The following is a 26,047-nucleotide window of genomic DNA, read 5'->3' on the forward strand; positions in this document are numbered from 1 at the left end:
TTATAAAAAGTGGATATGATACCACCTTGTTTAGTCACGGAATACAGTGAAGAACGATTCTCAGGCTGACTTACACACACACACAGTGCCAACTTGTTGCCTTGAAATGGGTTTATTTGCTAATGATTTTACTACCGTAAGATGTTCAAAGTATACCTTTAGGTTTACCTGCAAGGATTTCACATTTACTGGCTGTGAGCTCGCTCCGCGAAGCACTACCACAAGCACGCACACAGCCAAGAGCGGTAACCCTGGTTTTTGACACTGAACTAAGAACTCCAACAAGGCAAGTTGCCCAGGCTCGAGGAAGAAGAGGCGAAAAGCAAAAAAGACAATAGAAAGAAAGAGAGAGATGAAGTGGAGGAAAAGAGAGAGAGAAGTCCATTACCAGTTGTTTTTGAAAAAGTAAAAGGAGGGGATTATGAGGTTGACTTTTGTGAAAAGAATGCTTTCACACTCGTGCTTCTCCTCCACTCCAATCTGAAAAATCACTGAGGAATTAAAAGCCGTTATTGCGTGGAGGATGCTGTTGGCTTTTTCGACACATAATGAAAACTATCTCCGCACTTGTTGCACCGGAGCAAAGCTGCATTCGGTGCTGATTGGTGTCGATGATTGAGTATGCCGAGCTATTTCTAAGAAATGTTTATGCACTCAGACACCTTCATTAGGCAAAAAATAAATAAATACAAATAAAATAATAAACTCTGCTAGGCTATTTCTCCTACATTTGCAATAAAGATGTTTAAGTAAACATCATCAGTAAATGGAAGACGAATCGTTCGTTTATGTAGGTCTGTGCACGTGTGCGTAAGTGCATGTGTATTTGTTTGTTGTTTATTTGTGTGTGAGGGATGAGTACCTGCCTACTTGTGTTTTGCTGGAACGGCTGCACTCTTTTTTAATCTTTGTTTCCTGTTCAACCCATCATCTTATTAACCTCAAACAGAACTCCTGCTGCTGTGAGGTGAAAACGCATCAGAATCGTAAGACAATACCACTGACCCTGTCTGTGCAGGGTGACTGGCCCTGTTAGTGCCTCTCCTCCGTGAAAACAAGGCATCGCCGGGTGTTTACACACATCTTCATAACTGCTATCTCAGCCATCAGCCATTGCCCCTACTGCATATTGTGTCAGGCAATGAGGAAGCCTGAAGCGGATGTTATCTTTATCAGGGTTAGGGGTATGTGGGTGCTAGGCCGACCTGCTCAGGGTTGGAATCCCTGTCAAGCCTAGAAAGCTGTGTACTGCAGTACCTGTATCGGTCATGGACATCCCTTGCACTTACGGCTGCAGTTACTATTAGATCATAGGTATTATGTTCGTAAATATATCATAATATACAGCATATCACAGTTGACAAATGTTTGATAAAGCACATGATGAAGACAGAAGATGAAACAAATTAATGCTTTACTACACCCTACACCTTCTCACCACTCTTTTTTTTTTTTATCTCAGTCAAGTGGGGGTTTTTCTCTTGCACCATACCTTGAGTTTTTCATGTTTTTTCTCATCTCTAAACATTTTTTTTTTCATGTTTGTTTTGTTTTTCTGTTTTGCTTCCTGTGTGTTCAGCACATCAAACCATTATCGCAAACCGACACCTGCTGCCAGATTGATTTCCTGTGCCTTTTTTCCTAATGTAAGGTCTTACTGACCTACAGGCAAAGTCAAAGAAGTACATTTGCAATAATATTAATGCTGTTCCTGTAATTATTTGTGAGAAAGATCACATGCAATGTTCTTCTATGTCTTCAGGAATAACAATTGCAACATTTAGCCCTCCAACAACTTAGCACGTGAACAAACTTTAACTTCAGGTTCCCTACTTAATCCTTTTCCTCATGACCTCTTAAATTATACAAAAAAGATCGAACGAATTGTTTTCATGTATCCATAGCCTAGCCCTGACCTCACCAAGAGCCTCAGAAGCGCAGACAAAGCCTCGTGCGATGTATTCTTTGGAGGGCCTCGGCGAAAATGAGGTCTGTTAGAAATGTCGTTTGGCTTACTTTGTCAAGTGTGTGTCACCCAACCCCGGACGCGAAATTGAACGGGATAATGGAACAGATGGCGCAGACTGAGCAAAAAGCTGGTTCGAGTGAGACTGACTGAACAGCGGTTAAGATTACTAACATCTATCGACTGTTTATACTTTCTGAGTAACACCTGTTTGCAGTGATGCCTAAAGAACACGATTGTCTCATCTATTAGCACGTAGACAGGTAGAGTTGCTAGAAAGATGCAACTGTGACAGGCTTGTAATTACCCGAGTGGACCTATCCAGATATCCCAACTCTTCTGCTTCTGTACTCGAGGACGGATTATGATGGAAAGCCTCGTCAGCTGCAGGGTTTCTCGTGATCCTCCCATCCCATGGCCGCGGAGGTTACGGGACAAAACTATCAAATTCTCAAACATAGCTTGATCACTTTAACAACCCTTATGCGTAGCCAAGTGCATGTTACCAGTTGCTGGAGGATTTATGAGAAAAACTGATCATCTTTATGCATGACGGAGGGAATAAATAAATCTGGTTTGTGGAAATGGCAAATCAATGAAACAAAAGGCTGGGGGAAAATGAATAGTTTTATGTGTGATTGATTTCCTGTCAATTTGTCTCTTGTCGTTTGGGTGATGGCTGGTATATTTTCTCTTGGATTGTGTCTATCCGCGGGTGTCTAGCACCAGTTTAATCTCTCCTGAAATGAATAATATGAACCAATTGTATGGATTGTTTTCGTGAATATTTCATGCCCTCCTGGCAGTCTGCCTCTCGTCCTTTCTAGGAGTCTCGCTATAGAGGTCTAATACTGTTTTCTCTTGAAGCAATCGCCAAAGTATGCAATAACAAGCAAGTGGCATTGTAGAAAGAGTGTACACAGGGGAAAGACCGTTCAAATCTCAACCGTAGTCTGGAGCCTCGTGCATGTGGCACCAGTTCGGAGAGTTGGCGTGCATCGTGATATAGCCTCGGTTGCCGACTGGTCCAACCATTCTGTTTGTTATGGAAGCTATTATCTGTCTCGAAGAAAGAAGTGAACATCTCAGTCTAGCAAGCTTGAGCATGTTTATGCACGTCTTTACAGCAGGGGCGGCAAAGAACAAAGCGGTGATTACCACGGACAAACTGCTGCTTTGCAGGTGGAGAAGAAGAAAATATCCACTAAAAAAATAATGCTACGAACACTACGAAAACTTGAGCTAAAACCAGACACGGGCAAATAAAAAAATGATTTGAGGCTTTAACATGTCTTCGTGAAACTAAAAGCTTGTCAGATAGCTTTCGAGAAACTACTTGCCATTGCTGCGACTAATGCTGGAGTAACAGTCATGGCGGTCGAGATAAGGCGAAGAAGATATAATGACGAATAGAATGTTAAATAGGAAAGGTATACTAGTGAAACTTATACATGTAAATATTGCACAAGATCTGAAAAAAAAAACAGACTTGAGGACATGCAAAAATCGATGAGTATGCGAACCCAGTGCACTTAACATTTAAAGATGTAGCATTCTTGAAGTCATAGACAAACAAAACAGGCTTCAAGTCCCCGGTTTACCCGGGTCCACCGCCCAGCGAAATATTTACACTCAGACACGTGAGACTTTTCGTCAGGTCGATAAGTAAGCAAATCGTCTGATGCGATCGATCTGTCCGTAATGCTTGTGTGATCGGATGACCTAAATCTTTCCGGCACGCCAGTCTGTTCCTCCCTCTTTACTTACTCTTGCTTGCGACCTTGACCTCGACTTGGTGCACATGGGGTGAAGACAAGACCGACGACCGGGGTTTGACACGGCCCTGAACGATGCCGAATGGAGTCAGACCTGCCTACATCCCCTTGTCTAGTGGCCAGGCACTCAGTCCGGAACTTCACCCACAGCCTCCTTAGTCACATGGGCTCCGTGCAGCGAAAGCGCACGCGCTCCGCCCGGAAACCTCCTGCTGGGTGTCTACCCCTTTATTGCCTCAGACGGTGCTGCAGCTCGTGATGATTACGAGAGCAGTTACCGGGGGCTTTTTGCAGCAAACGCCATTTAAGAGGTGTTCACTGCTTCTCCATATTCGTAAATCACTGGAGCCAGAAAGTGGCTTTCCTTCATAAATGGATGCTTGGGTTCTTGGCGAGTTCCGGAGGATATCCCTAAGTGGTTTGTTTCTCTGACCGTATTTCTCTGCACGAAGATTCTGAATTTTCCTGGGTCTTCATTTTTTTTTTCAAGTTTGTTATTTTTTATGTCGTTATTTCCTCTGTAACTTTTAGTACTAGGTAATGACAAGCTGCGCATTGTGGCTGTCGAGGCTGTTACCTCTTTCCTGTATACTTATGTTCAGCCCCTAATCTAAGCAGTCTTATATGCTTCAAATTGGAACTAACAAAAACTTAATATTTTTTAAATCGAACAGATGACCAAGAATATTCAGTGTTGACAATGATGAAGATTATTGTGGTTGAAAAAGAACGGAATTGATAATAGATATTTTTTTTAATCTGGCTATGCCTTCTGTAGTGTTTGTTTTTGCAAATGTCCTATATGGTATGATTAAATGAAAGCATTGGATTTCAGGAGTAAATCAATGTCTTTAATAAGCAGAACAAAACTGACATTCCTGAATCCAAACTAAATGGATGTTTGAGATTTGTGCACTAAGCCTGCGTGTTCTTATCTTCTGTAAGAGCAGGACAAATGTATTTTGTGATCAGTATGTATTGCGCATTGATTTTTCTGTTTCAACCAGAATTCATAATCTCGCAAAATGTTGGCAAATGAAAATTATAAAACTACGTACATTGATTATTACAGATTACAACTTGTTGACTCCTCCAGCCGCTTGAAAGAATCCCTCAAACAAATGATGTATCTTCTGTGCATCAGCAATTATCGGTTGAAGTCATGCGAGTATAATCATGCCTGTCTTGAACAAAGACAAAATCAATGCAAAACCGAACCAAGGGTAGGGTAATCATTTCAGCAGCAGGATGTTCCACCGCAGTCATTGTAAAAAGATATCATGTCCTTTCGTACCAGACTATCATGTTGTGCCTTCCCTAAAAGATATTTGTTCTGTTTGCCACAGGAGGATATAATTTTGGGAATGATTTTATTTTGTATGAGTTGGAGTAGTATAGCACTTCTAAACATGATTGTTGATTTTGAAGGTACGCTTCTTCAGTCTACTAATGTGGGTTTGTAAGCAAAGGATGATTGTTTTTATTGCTGGTAAATCAGTTCAGGCATTTACAGGCTGCAGTTCAAGCTTTTAGAAAGGATGCTCTTCCTGCTTTGGCTCCGTTTTTTTCTTGGATTTTAAGGACTCGTTATTTCTGGCAGTGACAGTTATCTTCTACCACTGCTCTCAAATGCACGCTGCTCGTGAAGAAAAAAAAACATCACACATCAACAAGCTTTCGGTCATGTCATCCTGTCATGCCATCTCTACTTTAATATTCTGTAGATCCTGATTTTCCTGTTGACCTCGTCCGGTTTTTCTGGCCTTGTTAATGAGAAGCGTGGATTACAGGCACCTCAGTGGTTTGAGGTTTACTTTTGATGTCGCAGCTTTCTGGGGCTCAGAAAATCGGACATCTTCTTGATTTCCCCTTGCCTGAGGATCGCAAGGCTTCCGACTGCACGCATAGTCCTTTTTTTTTTCTTTTGTGCTACTGATGCTGTCGAAGAGAAGAGCTTCCTTTAATGATCGAAGTGTGTTTGAAGCGTAGAATGCGAACTGATATCCTCTATCTGCCACTGCACATTTGCAGGAGTTTTCCAAAAAGCTATAAAAGAAATACACTTTTTTATATTTATTATTTACTAGGTTAAAGGGATGGGTGGGGAGAGGGCTTATACCCAGCCAGCAGCTAGGGTGATATCACAGCCAGGCAGCTGGCTTTAATATACCGAGAAAGCCAATACAATCATGGAAACGATGTGCATAAAACATTCATTTCAACCTTTTATTAGCAATTGTTCTGTCTCATCATTCTGAGGTCCTCTGAGTAGAGAGAGAGAGCCCCAAACGAGGACAAATGTTTGCATCTCGCATCTTATTTCTTTAATGTATGAAGGAGGTATGCAGCTGGCCAATGTATGGCACTTATTCACAGGAATAAAATTGTCAGCATCATCACTAACTGTAGGGCGGTCTGGTGGTGCAGTACAGTGAGATTGGCTGTCCTGGGTTCAGTTTTCGTCTCAGGCACGCTGTTCTTTCTCTGCGTGTGGCATCTGTTTATAGGGCAGGCTGTCTTGCCGTGATATAGCCTTAGTTGCTCTCCGATCCGTTCGATAATATTCACAAAAATCAAACGCGGAAAATGTAAAACAAAACTAAATTTATCTAATTACAATATAATTGGAAAAACATAATAGACAAAAAAATCCTTACTCGACCAGTCTGTGGACTTTTCATTTTGATGTCACTGGCCATCACACTGGATGTCATTGTTCCGGTGAGAAAAACATGGGCTTGGATAGAAGAAGAATGTGTTACTCCGGCAGTTTCACCAGAGGCGTGCAAGCAGGTCCCACTCAGCTGCTGCTATCTCTGCCACATGCGACATATTTATTTGTCTCTTGAATGGCTGCTTTTAGCTGTGAGGAGCCCATCATTCGAGTTTCCCCACGCACCTCTGTGGGGAGAGTGTTCCTCTAAATTCTTCCCCTTTCCCCACCACACCGGCCCACTCGTGACGTGTGTCTACTGTAAATTTTCGCCTCCCTGTTTATTTTTGCAACGAGGGACGGACTTGAAAAGGGAAATTAACAGGACTTCCATTTGGGTTGGAGACAAATAAAGGCTGTTTGGCCCACGTGGAATATTTCGACAGCGTGTAAAAATAGTGTTCATTTTAACCCTCTCTCAATCCTCATAAAACGAGCAAAGCAAAACAAAAAAGAATCCAGAACACAGAGTACATTTAGTAGTTGCAATATGGCTAATACGAGGTACGAATAAGTTTTTCCTCCTTTCTCATCCTTGTCTTTTTTCTCACTTCTTCTTGCAAAGTTGTAAATGTGGATGTGCAGTATTTATATATTTATATATGCCCAATATATATATATATGTCCTTAGGTCGGGTTTTAGAGATCTTTGAGTTGCTTCGAAAAATCAGGATTCTTTTGATGGCAAAGTGGAGAAGCCAGAGATTGAGCGAATGTGCAGTAAATAAAGGTCGCAGTTTGTACACGGTGTCATCATACCGTGTAGGCAGGTGCCTGTTGTGTTGTGGTTGGTCGTCGCCATTTGCGAAATAAAAGCTGAAGACTGGTGTCCATGCAGTTTGTCTTTCCTGCCAAGTTCTTGGCACACGCAGAGTATGTTTCGTGTGATTTTCAATTTCTTTAATACGAACTTGCTGTAAAGAGGCGGAACAGAGAGCACACAGGCTGCCAGACAGAGTGTTTGCCAAGATCGCAGTTTGTGGGGATAGTGATAGGGGGGAGGGAATATTGTTTGAAGGTTACTGTTCCCACACACACTCTCTTGGCCTTTTGTCTGCCTCGCTTTCGCCGTCAGATGCGTGACCACGTGAACAGCAAACTGCCACAGACGCTCTGTCCGTCTGTTGTCTTCCTTTTCCTTTCCTGTCTTCATCTCTGTCTCTTGTTGCACCTTTTCTCAGCTCATCTCACGCTTCCTCGCTCCTTCCGTGTGTCTCGCATGGTCTCCTTCCCCAACATCTAAATTAATCTACCCGTAAGCACCATCATGGCAATATGAGGTTCGTGACCAGCTGAAGACTGGTTTTAACACCATAGCGCTCGCTGTTTACCTTGGCGCCAACCATCTTGAAGTCCGTGGGACTATCGATCACTTTAAATTACAACTGTGAAGATATGAGCTCTAACAAATCCCGATAGCAAAACAAAAAAAAAAAAAAAATAAATAAAAGAACCAAAAAAAAAAAAAAACTCATCTTGCCTCTCTCTGCCTGTGTGTTTTCCACAAAACACGTCTACCTATATATTTATCTACAAACACATCTCTCTGGATAAATAATTAGATAAATGTGCTTTGAGTGGGGACCACATATAGAGAGATTAATAGATGTATGCCTTTCGTAACCAGGTCCATACTGTCCATACTGATAGCCAAGCATTCGTTTCATTTAGAGGCTGAACTTTGGCTGAGGACTACTGTTGAGGTTGTTATCAACTAAGCATCATCGGTAAATAGTACCAAACCCGGAAAGCTATACTTTTTGTCGGTCGTGAGGGGAGGTCCTGTTGAAAGATGCCACATGATGTTTTAACGACATACTGTGGCAAAGTAATAATCAAAGGATGCGCCTTGCTCCGCCCGCAGCCTCGTGCTGTTGTCATGGCAACAACTTGTCGGCTAGGAAGAATTTTCGTGAGAGCGCTCGGCGGGCCTGGAGAAACAAAGAAAATAAGGCTCATTTGTCGATTCCCTTCAGCACAATTTTAAAACAAATTTTGAGACATCGATCTCAGACATAGAAAAAGTTGTTAAATTACCTTTTTTCCGGGTAATATTTTTATCATTCTTCTTCTCACTCTAGGCCTCCGTTCCTTTACGGGTCACGACTTTCGTGCACTCATCCTATCATTCCTTTGTCAACACTTTCTCTCTAGCCACCCCCACCCCATTTCTCTGTTTTCCCCTCCTTCCTTCGGGTAGTCTTTAGCCTCATTATCACACGTTAGATTCGTCTCATTGAAGCAGAAAATTCCATACACACAGCGCATGCGCGAACATTGAAACATGAGCGTTTGATTGCATTTAACGGTTTATTAGTTTTAAAATAAGATTGGAAAAACGCTGATATTTTATAGCCCAATGAGATATATTTCTACAACATATTTTTCCTTGGAGTATGTTCTGAAATATGATTTAAAATTTCTTAATAAGATTACAGGCGAGTGCATTCTGGGATGTATCTATTGCATAGTACATATGACGACAGTAGTCAAGATGTATCACAGGTTTATTTATACAGTAATGCTTTCTTTAATAATTCGGAAATTATGACTCAGTATTAACACAGTTTTAAATGTTATAATGAGATGTAGTGACAATCACTGCACTTAACCTGTAGAACACCTAGCTCTTATTGAATAAAAACTGAACTGCAGCTCACGACTGTTGTAGGAAAGTCGGAATAGATGAGTAGCTCGCAGCGATTCAGTTCTTGCGTGCTCCGTTCGTCTTGTTTCTTTGCATTAATTACCGAGTGTTGCCGTGGGTCTTCTCGTGCAGCCGACATGCAGCTGGTATCCGTGTGATTAACGGGATCCTGTAGCTGCGAGACAGGGGCCGGGAAACATGGAGGGTGTGTGTTTGTGGGGGGATGGGGTGAGATCTCATCTGATCGCCTTCATCTGACTTGTCTCATCTTCTCTTGTCTCCTGCGAGAGTAGACAGAGAAATATTGTGTTCATTACACAGGCACTGTGTGACACAGCTCTCGTTCGTGTTTTTTCCCCTGCGACACCAAGCTTCTGCGCGTAAAGCAGGATAAGCCTCCTAAAATTACCTCATCACCTAAACATAATTGTATCTTGTGTAATTCGCCGCATGAGCTTGATACAGAAATCACTCGGATGTACATTGTAAAGCCCCATATACGATCTCCATGGAACCAGACCGCGTGTCTGGGATTATTTAAACTAGATAACATATACAAACTATTTGTCTACAAAGGTGTTTAAAATCTGTTTCAGTAAATCAAGTAAATATATTAGTTACATCAGAATGAACTTTTTCAAACAGACGATTTTAACTGTTATAATGAAATATTATAGCCATAGACATCTTTTGACTTGTTTTATCTTTGCATGATGCAAGATGGCGGTGTCTATGGGAGGGGGAGAGATAATTGGTGTTTTGTGTCGAACTAAGGCTATACCATGGCAGAGTTGTCAGCGAAAAAGCATTTGAAGGTGAAGGAAGTGAGTACGCACAAGAAGCTCCTCAAACCATACTATATCTGATCCGGTAATGTTCACCATAAAAAGTAAGCAAAAACCAATTTGCACTTCTGATTAAGTTCAGCTCTTGAAAAGAGACTACTTTGAAACACACAACTAAACTAACATGACATCTGAGAACAATGCTTGGGACACAATCAAATGTTCCAGAATTTCTTTAATCTTCCTGGATCTCAAAGACCAGTGCTTCCGATAATATTCGTTCAGTTGTTGATTGCTTACGCAGAGAGCAAAAACACCTGAGCGTCTATTTTGCAAGTTTATTGTCGGCTTTTGCGGATTTTCTTCCTTTGATTTTAGAATGATTCGCATGTTCAGGTAACAACATTGTGCAAACTTCATCCTTCAGCAATGCATCCGACTGGCTGCGTGTCTTTTGTAGTTCTGTTACTAATTGTTTACCTGTATCGCTGCAGGTTACAAGCGGGTGAACAAGCGCCATGGACAAGGTGTACCGGGTGTACAAGGAGTCCCTGCTGAACCCTCAGCGGTTAATGGACGATTTAGGTGTGGATGAAAACCTCGATTCTCTGGGAATGGGTATTATACGCAAAGAACTGGACCTTACCAACGATGAGAAGCAAGTACCTCCTGGCCGTGGAGCGGGGAGACGTGCCGTCCACCCGGCAGTTCCTGGGTATGGCGCAGCAAACCGGGATCAACATCAACTGCGTGGACCCTCTGGGTCGGACGGCGCTGCTCATCGCCATCGAGAACGAGAACATCGAGATGATCGAGCTCCTGCTGTCGTACGGAGTGGAGTTGGGGGACGCCCTGCTGCACGCCATCAGTGAAGAGAACGTGGAGGCCGTGGAGCTGCTGCTCAACCACGAGGTCAACAGCAAAGGCGAAGAGGTCAGCATTTCCTTCATATATTTTTCATATGTGTGTGAGAGAGACAGTGAGAGTGAAAGAAAGAGTAAGAGAGAGGATTTTAAGGAAGTGGTGGAATCCCTGATGGCCAATGGCGTGTAGGATACTATTTATGATTATGCTCCTGTAGTCTGCTCGTTCTCTCTTGTGTGTTTATGCAGATATGGATGTCCGTATTGATGAATGTATGCATGCATAAGTGTATGTAACCGCATGAATGACTAACTGGGTGGGTGTAGTTAATGAACAAATGATTGAGTAACAAGAGGAGAGTTCCCTCGCAAAGTACAAATAAAGAAGAAAAAGCGCATTTCAATGTTCGCACCTCTGTATTCTTCAAAGGATAAATAAAGCTGATGTCTAATGAGTGAATGACCAGAGATGACTGTGGCTGTAATGACAAAAAGACGAAGTACATTGGACTAACGTGTTGTCCTCGTGGCCGGCATTCAAAACAACACAGTCGTTCTCTGAGGGTTTGTTGGCAGTTCTCTGATAGAACACCAGTTTTTTTTATTAACATCAGACTCTGTGGGAAATGAAATTCATTGATCACTGACTCCCTCTCTCTCCCTCACATACTCTATCTCAATCCCTTCAGTTTCTCCCCCAACCCCCCATACTGTCTGGCTCTCGGTCCGTGCTTTCATGCGTTGTTTTAATGCACTCTTCTCTCTCTCAAAAAAGAATTGAATCTAGTTTAAGAGAAGTAATTTTATTTGGGTGCTCAATTTGCGTTTATATCCCCTGGAGGCACTAGGCATTAGTGTGTGTCCATTATTTGTTTCTGAGGTCCCTTCGGAGACACTAAAACACGAGGAGCGAATATCGGTCATCCATCAGACTTCAGACGGTGTCCCCCGTATTCCTGTCTAGTTTGTGTTCTCATCATATATTTGTTAAGACGACTGTAACGAAACTTTAACCATTCCTCTTGGGGTTACGAAGACATTGTTTTTCAAGACTAGAATTTTTTGTTCAGCGGAACGGCAAATGTCAGATAAAACTAGCTTCCTCTTTAAAGGGATCTCTGACCTAGAATGTAGAACCACAGAACCCTGTTGTCCTCATGTTAGTTAAACACAGAAACCTTTATCCTTGCCTCGCCCATAGCTCGCTGTGCACGTGCTCAGTTTTGCCACGCGCTCTTCTGCGGTAAGGAAAATAAAACCCAAAAGGACGAAGGTACAGAATGTATCGCAGATAAGTACAAATAGCGGAATGACTGGGCTGACCTAGGGTTCAAGTCTCGCGCGCCTCCCTGTGATTGACAGGCGCTGGCAGCTCGGAGGAGAGACTGTTGTAGTTCCGGGCGGCAAGTGCGAGGTGTGATGCGGTGAACCAATCTCCGCTTGTATCGCTGCGCTGGAGCGAAAACTAGATATAGGGCTCTTTCACCAGAGGCAGAAACTGTTTATGAAAACGCCTCTTGTTTGGATTTGTCAGGATTTAAGTCTCTGACGTTTGGAAAGATTTGGCAGTGATGGTGGTCATGACGATCATCGTCATCGTCATCGTCATCTCATCATTTTTCTGTTCCAGAATGATCACAAAGGCTTGTATAACACAACAGCAAAGCCAAGGATTTTGTATGTTGTTATGTTTTCTTATTATAACTTTGTAGAGTATATCATTACAATTTAGGAATCAGTTACTGGCTCAAACTGCTGGTAGAGTCAGGAGGGACACAAACGTTTTTGCATCCTTAACTACAGCTTATGGGACTTTGATTATTTGTTTATTAATTTGAACAGTATTGTAGTGTCACCATTGTCAAAGGTCCGCAGCTGTAAAATTAGGGGCCTGTGGAGAGTCCCTGAATGTGTGGGTATCAACCTCTGTTCTCTGGCCTCTATGCTTGTAAACTCCCACTTGTTGTGATAAGTACGGAAGTTCCCTTACGTATGCTACAGTTTGACATGACATGACAGTATGCTCTAGTTTTTGTCCGGAAGGGCGAGAAGGTGGATGGGGTGCTTAAGGGCAATTTGGTGCTTTCAAGAGCAGGCCTTCGATTCTCTGTACCATCGAGCGTGGATGAGTTGCTGGACTGTTTGGTTTTGAGCTGTGTGTGGATGGAGTTTTTTTTTTTTTTTTTGTGACAACATGCAAACCAGCGTTTAGCAAGCCAAAGAGGAAGCCACGCTATTCGTCATTAGCCTTGTATTTGCCACCAAAGAGAAAGCTGAACCATGAATTACATGGCTGCATCGGTTTTAATTTGAACGAGTTCTGATCTGTCCGTGAGAGATCGGGTCTTTCAAGGCGCTTTCCAAATAACCGGATTTATAATGGCAAAATCAATATGAAACTGGGCGCTGGAGTCACGTTGGAGTCTGTTACTTAATCACAGACGTTGCGAAGGGAACGAGATAGGCGAGGGCCGAGGTACATAACCGCTCCATCGACTGGCCGCAGGCAGCGGAAAGTGAAATGTCATGGCAGCTGAATTCGTCGTGCTCGCAGCCAAAATGAAAACCTCAGTAGCCTGTTGTGGGCATCGACCCAGGAGCGAACATCTTTGCTATAATTGAAGCTAGAAGTGTTTGTTTTCTCTCTCTGGTTCTGGGTTAATGATAGCCAGCGACTCCTGTTTGTCGCGAATGAATCTTTCTTTTTGAAGTCGTGTCTTACCAAGCAATAAGCATGGATGGTTTATAAAGGGAGAAACATGGCGAGAAATGACGGCTATGGTTAAACAATAAAGAAAATAAAATCTTGGAAAATTTTTTCTTATTTTTATGAGATTATAGCTAATATCAGCGTTTGCTGTGTTCCTGCACAATTACAAGCACGCGCAAACACACACACACACACACACACGTGCGTATTATTTGCCAACGAGAACATTTTTAGTTGCAACGAAAACAGCCCTTAAAAATTTCACGTTCCAATCTCTCCACAAAATACTAGCACTGAATTTCACAGTTTCCAGGTTTGTGTGGTTATCACAATCTTTACCGTTTATAAACTAACCTTAAGTCAAACCCTAATCTCACCCCCATCGCTATGTTGCCCCTAACCCTATGCCAGTCTTATCTCAAATTTAAACTCTAAACAAAACCCAAAATTGACAATTGATGAAGTGTGTCTAAACTACCTCTCGGTAGGTCCCATTTAGGCAAGAGCCTCTAATGCCGAGGAAATGCTGTTGGTTAGTGTTGATGCTAATGAGCCGACAGTTATTTGCCGGATGATTTCCTGACCTGGGACGTGAAGTTCTATCGTTCAGATGTCAGCCACTTATACCCCAGAGAAAAAAAAAGTGTTTCGATTGGTCTGGGTTTTGTACATCGTCTTCATTTGTCCTGCGGGGAAAATCGCCCTCCACTCCACGGCGAAGGAGATGTAGTTTTTCATAACGCCCCTTGGCGCTTAGAGTGGAGGAACTATTCAACCAAACATACGAGCAGGGTAGAGGCGCTCGCAGACGAGGGTGGTGACACAGAGAGTGCTCCACGGGTCTGTCGAGGGCCGTTCTCTGACCAAGCGTTAAGTAATGAAGAAGAAGAGGACACCACCGCCTGTAGGAACATGAACACATCGTTAACCCCCGAAGTTAACACTGTTAAAGTCTGGATCGCCTTCAAGACCTCATTTGCCAACCGTCACAGATTTGGGTGATTGGCTATCGTCTTTTTTAGGGTCAAATTCCTAACACTGACTGTAGCATTCAGTGATATCACTAATTAAAACATTAACAATTCCCGATTGTGATAAATTTATCAAGACTGTATGTTCTGTTGACTTGGCAACAATTTTAACTGCTTTGTTTAAAAATCGCGGTTCATTGTTTGTATAGAACACTATCCCACACAATGTGCATACAAAAATAGGATAAGCAGTAAGTAATCCTTAAAATATTTTCTCTGCGTTCTGTAGGGTGTATATATTCGTGTGTTCTTCTGTTCGTCCTAAATTCTTTACTATCTTACACGGGGTACCATACTTTGGCTGCCACCATCTAACTATTCTCTCCTCCTACACAACAAGGGATTAGGTAAGGGCAGTAATTCTTTCTTTTTTTATTTTCCTACCGACATGCTACTTTTGACACTATTTTTCTATGGTCTTGTTGTTCTCTTTCCCCTATTCTGGCCGAGAAAAAAAACCTAGGTCGCTCTGGAAACCTTTAAAGTGGTGATTTAAAAAAAAAAAAAGAAGGTACCTCAGGTTCTGAGTTAAAGCATGTCAACACTGTGTACTTAAATATGTAAAAATGGTGTCCCCATTGTGTCTGAAACGCAGGGTTGAGTAGCTTCATTTTTTTTTTAAAGTTCTTTCAGCGTTTGACCGGATCGGATATTAATTTTCATTTCGTTTCCAGGCTGTTTGTCGGCAGGCACCACTGGTACTCGCAGCTCTGACCAGCAAGCTGTGTGATATAGTGCGTGGCCCCGGGGCCCTTCATCTGGCCATATATTCCAGCGCCTCACTACACAAGCGAGTGTGCATCCTGCCGCCAAGGCCGAGCATTTCCCGTGCAGATTGTATAATCGAGTTCTTCGCCGTCGCTGCGTTTTGTGGAAGTACTTCACGAAGACGAATTGTTACAGCACGGTGAGCGCTCGAGCCCCGCTAACATTGCTGGCGTCACTGGTGTCTGTTGTTTACAGCTGTTGTTTATTATCAGCGGATGCTTTTAACGATCGTGAAGAGCTCTCTCAGACAACTTCCACCCAGAAGAAAGCTTTTTGTGCAAGGGGACATTTGTGTCCTCGCGGAAGTTCAAAATGCTCGATGACAGCTGAAGTGAACAACCGAAGGTCTTCTGCTCATAGTATTGCTCTGAGATATTGTTAGAGTTAATAAAAGATCTTAAGACTTGATATTATTCTTGAATATTGTGGAAATGCAGTATAAAGCGTGTATATTTTAAGACCTTGGGGGAAGATGATGTTTGCTTACTCTATCTCTCCCTCTCATGTGTGTGTGTGTACAAACGGACAAATGGCACCCAGATATTTTTACATTTTACTGGATTTTTTGGATGATTACTACGCCAGTTAGGGTAATTTGGCATTTTCCAACCAAGCTGGAAATGGCTAACAAACCTCTTCGTACTTTAGTGTAACCCTAGCCACGCCCTTTTGCGGGACACAAAAGTCACGCCTCTCGGTCGTTGTCGTATAAGAACTCCCTTCAGGGTGGTTTGCAAGTCGCAATTTTTATAGGCCAAAACCCTTCGCTTAATCTTCCTTGAATTATCAAACGTGGAAAACAACATGAAGCCGGTGATGCCCTGCGGTATTGCGCCAAATGCTAATGTCCCCCTCGAGTCTGGTTGGCTTTATCTGGCTGTGGATGTTTGGTCTCAGGATTGGACCCTTGCTTCCTTGGCACGTGCACAGTCTTGAGTCCAGGCTCACAGAACTCACGAGCTGCTTATGGCGAGGATTACAGAGGTTCTCTCAGGCATGTTGCCTTGAACTTGGTGCTGTAGTGGTGGAGCTGGTGCAGTGCATGCTCTTGGCGCTGACTTCTGCGTAGTTGCCCGGCTGTTATCTTAAGCCGTCAACGTAACGCTGATTTATTCGACTCCCGCCAATGCACAGCTAGAAAATTCTTTTCCTGTGAGAAATTCGTGATCGTTTTTGCTGTCTGGGATGGCACCTGTCAGTTCATATAGAGATCTATGTATGATTAGGGAGAAATATTGGCAGACGGAGCGCAGTAAAACCTTATTGGAATTTACAGAACCTATCCCAATTCTTTGATTTCGGAGTTAAACGAAAAAGGTATCGGAGCTTTGTGAATATGATTGGTCTTTGATGCTTTACAGTATTTCGACGAATTGACATATTCAGTCTTAAAACATTTTGTTTTGTGGGTGAAGAGGGGCCAATCTTAGGGAGAATGCTCTGCAACCCAAGTCTTCCCTGGTAATGGGAGGATTTCAGTGGAGTCGTCTGGCAGTGAAGTAGAAATGTGGCTAGCTTACTGAGAAGTTGTGGTCTGTGGATGAGCTTCAAGAAGTTTGCTGCAGGCTGCAGTTTGAAGATCTTAACAGCATATCTGATTTCTTGTTTTGTTTTACCGAAAACATTTCATTAAACAATTATTTCCCAGGGATGCTCAGATGCTTCATGCTAAATGAAAAGATTGAGGTTAAGACACATTAATGTTTGTGGTAACGACACTGAAGATCATGTAGTGGCAGTGGTTTTGCTGATTATTGTTAGGCTCTAATGGAATATTGTCAGCCTTTAGTGATCGCATCTTAAATAACTGTATTGTACCATTGAGCCGCATAGAAAAAAGTTTAAGGGACTACTTGACACTAAAAATCAAACACCTCAGACGACTGCACCCATGTTAAGTGTTTCAGTGATTGCAGAGCTTCCTCATCAACCCTACGAGCTGTCTGACAAATCAGAGATTCCCTTGCATATTATAAACTTTTTTCACGAATCTGAGATTCTAATGAGCTCCGATTACCGTGTTCCTGTCAGCCTTAATTCACACACATGCATTTCTGTCACCCGCTAAATTATTTAGCTCTCAAACGCTCCCACCCTGTCAGCCATCAAGCTCACCTGCGAACTTGCTTGAAGCATGCAAGGGGAGGATCCAGATGGAATGTATATAGCTCCAGAATCTCTGCCAGACTTTTCTGCACTGTTTATACTCCGAGTTTAATTTCAGCCATCTCCGTCGACAGCTATCGTTCTCTAGAACTTCATCTTCACAGCCCCGGATGTCCATTTCATCGCCCTCTTTCAGTCTCTAAATTAAACCTTGCCATCTCCATCAGTAGCTACAACCAGACAACGCCGTCAGTCCACGGTCTGCTGAAACCTTCAAGAGACATACAATGGCAGCTGACCTTTAACCCCAAAAAGATGGCAAGGTCGAAAAAGCACAAACAGGAGCCAGAACCGGAATCCAGCTCAGGCAGGAATCCCAGATAGTGACAGTGAGACTCGGACAAGGTGGGGCAAACAAGACATAAATATACTTATCTTGTTATGGACGCCTAAACAAACATTTGGGTAACTGCTCAAGATGGCTGATGGAAAGAAACAGCGTGGACGCAGATCGCAGGGGCAAGAACATGGGTGGGTACAACCCTTGACCCTCTGCGCGTCCTCTGCGCATTTTGCGGTCTTCATAAAGACGGACGTGCAGACGTCAATCCCAGAATCCCTCACGGCGAACTAAGTGCTCTCGCGCTTTTGTTCGACATGATTTGCTGTCTGTCTGTTTGACATAATCTGTGCATTTTTATCATGCAGGCAACGACAAAGCCCATTTTATTTACAGTGGATTCATTACCGAACGTTAGTAAATCACTCACTTTTGATATCTGTAAATAAACACGGATACCAAACGGACTTTAACCCTTCCGTGAGGTTAACAAATTTACACAATTCCTATGCAGTTTGCAGTAACTGTGGACATAGAATTGTTTGAACAGATATGATATGAGAAGAAGAAGCAGAGTTCTTTTATTTTTAATATCATACGTTTTGAGAATATCTTTCTACTGTAGTAGCAGGCTCTACATTAATAAAAAAAAAAAAACCCTGACAATTCAAAATGTTTTCGTGCTAGCTGTGTATTCTGATGTATATTTATCTTCCAAATTGAAGAAATTTCCACAAAATATTGTTGCTTTTCGTGAACCCGGCACTTTAACAGTTTTAAAGTCTTTTGAAAAAATATCAGCCTGGATCATTTAGTCGGAGAGTGTTGACAGCTCAGCACAGGCCGCCATAAGCCACCGCCTGACATCCTTGCTCAAAGAAGGATAATGGGAAAAGAAGGCAGGGAAACGCCTGCTGCCTGGATTCACTCTTCCGCCTGTGTCCGCTCTTGAGGAACTCTTTGCTCTGAAATTCAAACAACGTGGGCATTGGCATTGACTTTATTCGTTCACTCCTTTAGGGGTGTGGAAAAGTTGACATTATACACAGGGAGCGGTTCACCCATACAAATTGTGATGACGTATGTAAATGCCACCCAGGAGCGATTTCTTCTGTTTTTGTACATCTTCACTTTTTTTTGTACAGACAGTTCGCATTTTGCTTCTCACTGAAAGTTCAGACTTCTTTAGTTCTTTCTTAGATTGACTCTGTCCTTTATTTCATACCTAAGAGAGTTTTTTCTTTTAATAACTACTCATGCCAGAAAATCAACGATAATTACCTTAGTCATTGGCAGCTTATTTTCAGGAGGGAAAAAAAATCGGAATGTTCTTATTCTATCCTTAGTGCCTGATAGAAAGGTCAAAATACTTCCTCATTCAAAAAATATCAACCATAACATATGGATTACTGATAATGTTTATTGTTTATTACTAGCTGTAGTATAGGCTAGTCTGTCATTGGAATCTTGCAAGTGATTTTGATATTGTCAGAAACAAGACTAAACAATAGCAAAAATATCGACAGAATCGTAATGATATAGTGCGGAGGTTGGAATGACCGTGTGAAAGCTGAGTGGACCGAGCTGTTAGTGCCTGCTCTAAAACACCTGCTCCATCTGTTCACGGCCAAAGAGGATGTGTATTTTTCAGACTATGTCGTGCAGTCTCCAGTGGACATAAGAGCTAATTCTCTTCTTTTTCTTCTTGTCTCCATCGTTGGCTGCCTAGTCGGGAGCGCTGAAGAAGTCCATTGCGCTGCGTGGAATCCCGCTGGTTGCAACTTTCTGTCAATGCATCATGCGAGTGTTGAACGAGTTGATAAAGACAAAACGATCGCCAGTCTGATGCTGTTAGCACCCGAGCGACATTGCTGACGTAATCCGCACTTGGCAAGCCAGACCTACATGCAATGGTGCGATCATTAGGCCCGGGTCGATCCCGCCTCGGGCAACAGGCCTGAAATAGGGAGCTAGCACGCGCCACTCAATCGACAGTCGGCTAAACTGATGCGTCACGCTTCAGATGTCTGAGCATGAGGCTGAGTGATCACAAGGCTACATCCACACTCATTCACACACAAACACATGCAGAGGGAGAGAGAAAGAAAGAGAGGACAGCTGTGAGACAGCTGGGTAGTCCAGACATCTTGTACATCTTGCATACACATGTCCATACCACTTGGCTATTTCCTTTGTCTTCTCCTTTGAAAATATTATGGTCAGGGAAAAACGGTTTGATGGCTGGTAGATATCGTCAAACATGAAAGATTTATGCTGTTTGGCTGTTGCATTTACTGTTTTTGTAGAATTACACAGCGGCCTGCAATCTTCGTTTTGCTTGTGTTCAAGCGGTTGCCCCTGCTCCCGACTGTAGCACTGACACAGAAATTATTGAACAACAAGCTAACGACTCGTGAGAAACAGTGGCAGATGTTTCCTGATAAATTTTTGTGTTAAAATTTGATCACTGAGACTCTTGACATTCACTTTTTATTTATTGTTTTGTTTTGGATTTTTTTTTTTTTAGTTTTTTTTTTTTTTTTTTTTTTTTTTTTTTGATGGGTGGAAGGGTAATCGAATGTCTTTTCCCCTTCTTTACTGGAATCTCTCCAGCTCTTTTTTAACATGCTTTCACTCAAGGATATCCGGCCTTTCACTTTTCAGGATCGATGACTTGTATTTATTTTTTTATATATCCATTTGCTTTCAAAACTCGTCTTTCTAGTTCAATTTGATCCCAGTAACGATTTTTTTGTTTTTTGTTTTTGTTTTCTGGAATTCTTGAGAGATGTGGCTTGTGGTGAGAAAAGCACATTTATATGGCCCTCTCTGATCGAACAACAAACAAAAAAACAAATTTATTCATTTGAACCTTGACCTTGAAATTTCAGGCCTTAAACTGGACGGCGCCATCAAGTTCCTTCACACCGGACATCACCCCGATCATTCTGGCCGCCCACAGGGACAATTATGAGATCATCAAAATTCTGCTGGACCGCGGCTACCGCATCCCCAAACCGCACAACGCGCGCTGCAGCTGCAAGGACTGCGTGGACGGCAGCTCGGAGGACAGCCTCCGCCACTCGCGGTCGCGCATCAACGCCTACAAGGCGTTGGCCAGCCCCTCGCTCATCGCCCTGTCCAGCAAGGACCCCATCCTGACCAGCTTCGAGTTGAGCGTGGAGCTGCGGCGCCTCAGCCGCTTGGAGAACGAGTTCAAAGCCGACTACGAGAAGCTGGCCACCAAGTGCCAGGACTTCGCCGTGGACCTGCTGGAGCAGACGCGGGGGTCGCGCGAGCTGAGCATCGTCCTCAACCATGACACCACCGCTTCCGGCGTGGATGAAGCAGGGTCCGAGAAGATGAAGCTGAGTCGACTGAAACTGGCGGTCAAGTACAAGCAGAAAAAGGTGAGCGAGCAGGGAAAGAGGAGGGTACAGGCCAGGTGTCACGGAGGGAGATGTTTTAGTGGAACAGAAACGATTGATAACATTATGATGCACTACTTTTATTAAACCATACTTTGCTCACGAGCGGTATCAGAATCTTTTTGACATACATATAACTATACCAATTCGTACCCTTGCTCAAAATAGTGGACAAACCGACAGACGGACAGTGTAAAAACGAGTGTTAATTTAGTGTTTTGTTGTTTGTTTGTTTTTTTGGGGGGTTGCCTACTTGCACGTGAGACATCACTAACTAGACTGCAAACATCCCTCGGCTACTAACACCTCCTAAGCAAAAATAAAGTGTATGTGACTGGTGACCACGGTAGTAAAGCCGTTTTCATGAATAATTCAAATAACGGTCTTTTCCTCCGACAGTTCGTGTCTCATCCCAACTGCCAACAGCTGCTAGCTTCTCTGTGGTACGACGGTCTACCAGGGTTCAGGCGGCGCAGTATCATCTCCAAGATGGCCATCATCTTCACCATTGCGTTCTTCTTTCCACTCCTCTCTCTTATTTATCTCATCGCCCCGACCAGCTCCATCGGCCGCCTCATCCGAAAACCATTTATCAAGTTTATAGTTCATCAGTCCTCCTACATCTTATTCTTGTGTAAGTATCTCGAACTCAGGGGAGTCTTTCCATCAGCAAGATTTTCCTTTTATTATTTGTCTGAGAGGGCTGCGGGGAAGATGGTTGAGGTAGTTGGCTTTCTATGCAAAGAATTTTTAAATAAAATTTTAGTGTGTGTGCGTTCGAGAGGGAGAGAGAGAGAAGGATCAATTATAGCGTGCCCAAGGGTGATATATTAAATAAAATATTGAATTTTTAATGAGATGTAAGGACGTATTCTTTTGCAGGTGAATGAGCAAAATGAAATTAGAAGCATTTAATGCTTTATTTGACTTGTTAGCTGATAAAAGAAGTGTTGTTGAGCATGTGAAAGGATAGATGAGATGAATATACCGTTGATAGTAATAGTAATATTCCAAACGGAGTTGCCACACTTTTAGAAAATTTTCTTTTTTTTCTTGAGGTCTTGGTCTAATACAGGGATCCCGAACATGGCTATAGGCACTACAGATTGTGTTTCCTCTTCGGATGTAATTTCAGAGTTCCTAGCCACAGGCGTACGAGCCTCGTTACTAAACATGCATGCCAACTTCTTACATGTGCAATCATCTAATGGATGGGACCTGGGAGGATAAAATTCTTTTCTTATAAAGCTGTTAGCGATGCCATTAATGATCTAGTGGGGTGCAGTATATATTTTTTAACGTAAAACTCATTGCACGAGACTATTTCCACATTTTTTTTTTTTTTTGGTTCTTGAGACACATATCTACAAACATCATTACAGAGGTTAGAGGCACGCTCCTCGTTCCATCCGTTCCGCTGTCGATATACACGGGCAAAACATCCCCGTGCACAGAAATCGGTCAAATGGTGACGTCGATTTCTTTTTTGCTCTTCTCGTTGTCTTCCAGAAATTAAAAAGTTGGTACTGAACATACTTGTCACTGGAACCCTGTCTGCGAGGCATGACACCCGTACCAGGCGCATTATTGCATCGAGATTTGGGCTACAGAGGCCTCCCTTTGAGTATTGCTTCGGTAGCTCAATAGCTGCGGGCTATTCATGGCGAACTTTTGGAATGTTTTTAGCAAGCGTTTTTACATAACATCGTTCATTCTTCTTTTGTTCCATTCTCTCTTTTTTTCCTTTCTTCGGATTAGTTTGTTATTCTTTCCCTTCTTTATATCTTTATTTCTTATTTCTTCTTTTTATTTATTTTTAATATTTTTCTTGTATTTCCTACTAAATATTTTTGTTTTTAAATCTTTCTTTATTGCTTCCTTTGTTTTCGTTTCTTACTTTGCTTCTTTTTTTTCATTACTTTTTTGTTTCCTTTTCTTGCCTTTTTCATTCATGTTCTATTGGAATTTTTGTTTTCTTCCTTTATTATGTGTGTATGTGTGTGTGTGTGTGCACTTTGTACATTAATTTCTATGTAGGAGTAGCGAGAAAAGAAATTCAGAGTACTTTCTCTTGATAATGAAAACACTTCAAGTAGGTAACAGGAACTACATTGGGGTAGAATGGACTATATGCACTTCAGCCTCATTTTCAGTAGACACGAAGTCCTTTGAGATACAAAACTTATTTTCTAATAATGTAGTTTTTTAGTTCTGACAAAAACCCATCGATACTCCTGGTCAGCATGTACATGCAGCGGTTCTGTCCCTGTGACAAATGGTGTAACACTTGGTGACAGCAGGGGTCACACGCGGTCGGTCAGTAACGGATGTAACGGGCGAGTATAAAGAGTTACCTCTGCTTCTCTCCCATTGTTTCCCCCTGTGCAGCGGCTCTGTCATAGATAAATGGCTTCATCTTTCATGGTGCGCTCAGTTCTGGGTCTGATCAATATAAGGTGTGCAGGGAATCATAAATGATGTCTGTGATCTCCCTATACTATTTATACCACTTTATTTTCTTGTTTATTTTTTAAATACATTAGATATATTTTTATTGTGTTTATAATATGAATTTGTTTGTTTGATTCGTATACTTATTTTGTTTGGGAAGTATGCGCTAGAAAATTTCGAAGTAAAAGATATATTTTTAGTGACATTAAATTTTGGTTGTCTAATCCTAACAATTTTCAGACCTTTTGTACCACTAGTACAGGTCTGCACTAATGGAAAACCTTAAATAAGATTCTTCCATGCGTTCTTTGTTGTTTGGCAGTGCTGTTGATTCTTGTCTCACAACGTGTGGAGATCGTGGACATCAACGGTGAGGACTCGAACAAAGACAAGGTGGACCGTGAAATGAGAGGCTCACCTGCCTCGCTGGTGGAGTGGATTATACTGGCATATGTCGCAGGTGCGACCTTGTTTTCTTTGGCTGTCATATTTTTGTTGTTGTATTTTTCTCGTTGTACATCTTCCTTGTCGGTCATCTTAGTTTATTTGTGTTTATTTTATCTTTTGCAAACCTTACAGCAACATAAATGATATGTCTTTATATTACTTATTTTGCTGTCATTGCCATGAGTTGTGCGTGTTTCCAGTAAATCACCTTTAGAGCAGCTGTTCCTGAACTGGAACCGTGCTCTTAATTTCTTAAGTTTAATTAGTCAATTACTTCTTTTGCCAGATCACGGGTCCTCTCAAGGCTGCTTAAAACATCAGACTAGGAGAAATATCATCCAGATGAATGGTGATTGAAGAAAAATAAAAAAACAAAATTTAGTCTTGCTGGAGATGGAGGTTTATTTCCCTGTTTGTCTTTCCTGAGTCTCTCAAGGCGCCAGCAAAGAGCAGTCGCACGACCATAACTCTTTGGCTATTGCACTTGAAAGGCTAAGGACATAACTCTTCTGCTATTGCACTTGAAATCATTCAAGGGAAACAAATCTGAAGCTCTTGGGCTCCAGCCAGTCTTCCCTTGCCACTTCCTATTGTAATTCGCTGTTTTGACCTGGGTTTTATATTTTCCGAGCCTCCATTTGACTGTCCCTGTCTGTATTATTGTGGCGCTAAGTCCCAGTCAGCCATCTATCATTAAGTCAGTATTTGTAAAGTGTGTTAAAGCAGTGCAAGTCTCATTCACTATGTGTTCCTGTTTTAGAGTCGATGAGAGTAGGGCGGGGAAATTAAAAAGACGAAAATAGTTACCGGAAATGGTGGAGAGGAGTAAGTATTATCTGAAGCCATGGAGCTAGCGATAAGTCTAGTAAATAAATCTCTGATAGTCGAAGTAGTACACGATTGTAATGCAAAAAACCTTGGTATTTCCATGCGGTTTCAAACTTTTCCAGGAACCTTTTGAACTTCTGCTTATCATGAAAGCTTTTTATATCAGTTTTCTTTGTTATTTAGTACTACAGTTGCAATGAAAATTTTGTTTTGCCTCGAGCAGAAACTGTTACTTTACACTTATTATGCACCAACATAATACAGATGAGAAAAATGTTTTCGTGAAATATTCGTTGAGGAGTGTCCTTTTTTGTTGTTTTCAGCCTTGTCTAATAGAGGGCTTTGAGTGAAGAAAAAATATAGAACTAAATTCTGTTTGCATCTTTATGTTTTTCGTTAACAAAATACTCAGAATAATTATTGATTTTGTTAACAGTTAACATTTAAAAAATAAAATAATGTATTACCACAAGTTGTTTTTTTCACATAGTTAATACATTTTCGGAAGTCAGTCTTACCTAGTAGTTCAGTTTTCTAAACTTCTTTTTAAGCTAAACTTTTCAGCGTGCTTACCCCTTTAAACTGTGAATATTGTTCAAAATTAGGTTGGAGTTTTTTAATACCTGCTTCGAGATAAAAATATTCTCCATAAGATTGAAAGCAACTGAGTACAAGCTGTCAAAAATCTCAACATATTCACACTGGAAATAATATTCCTGAAGCCTTCTACTTTTGTATTATTTACTTTTCATTCTAAAAGGTTCTCATTTACAAAATCTGGTAATCCATTGACCACGATCTTGTGACATGGTAAACAATGTGGTATCACGTGAGGATTTACCAAGACAGCTATTCTCACCAGTACTTCTGCGGTTGTTTGTGTTCATGAATACAACAGAGGTAACAGACATGGTCCTTCAAAACAAATGAGCGTTTGTGGGCGTTCTGTGGTTTGGATTCTCCTACCCGAGTCGGATTTCACAACAGCAGCAACAGCATCGATCGAAACTAGACGCCTCCTGTTCACGCAGGACACGTTGGTGTAAACGAAAGGAGTGTCATCTTTGCACAGACCGCAATTAAGCATCCATTGATTGCCCTTCGAGATCAGTGAGCACGCCGTTCTCAGACAGGACAAATATCGAACTCGTCAGACATCTTGACAGCTTATTTAATTTTTTCTTTTCTT

At 42.0% G+C, this 26,047-nt stretch overlaps 1 protein-coding gene across 1 annotated transcript in view; it reads left to right on the forward strand.

Moving 5' to 3' along the window:
• Positions 1 to 26,047, forward strand: part of LOC112558564 (transient receptor potential-gamma protein-like) — a 93,712-nt gene that overhangs the window by 46,993 nt on the left and 20,672 nt on the right. Inside the window, 5 exon segments of the mRNA XM_025229094.1 lie at positions 10,381 to 10,548; positions 10,550 to 10,819; positions 20,596 to 21,114; positions 21,532 to 21,766; positions 23,906 to 24,043. Of these exon segments, the coding sequence (XP_025084879.1) occupies positions 10,405 to 10,548; positions 10,550 to 10,819; positions 20,596 to 21,114; positions 21,532 to 21,766; positions 23,906 to 24,043 (1,306 nt within the window). The 5' untranslated portion in view covers positions 10,381 to 10,404.

This window comes from Pomacea canaliculata, linkage group LG3 (assembly GCF_003073045.1).
Source record: "Pomacea canaliculata isolate SZHN2017 linkage group LG3, ASM307304v1, whole genome shotgun sequence".
Lineage (NCBI taxonomy): Eukaryota > Metazoa > Mollusca > Gastropoda > Architaenioglossa > Ampullariidae > Pomacea > Pomacea canaliculata.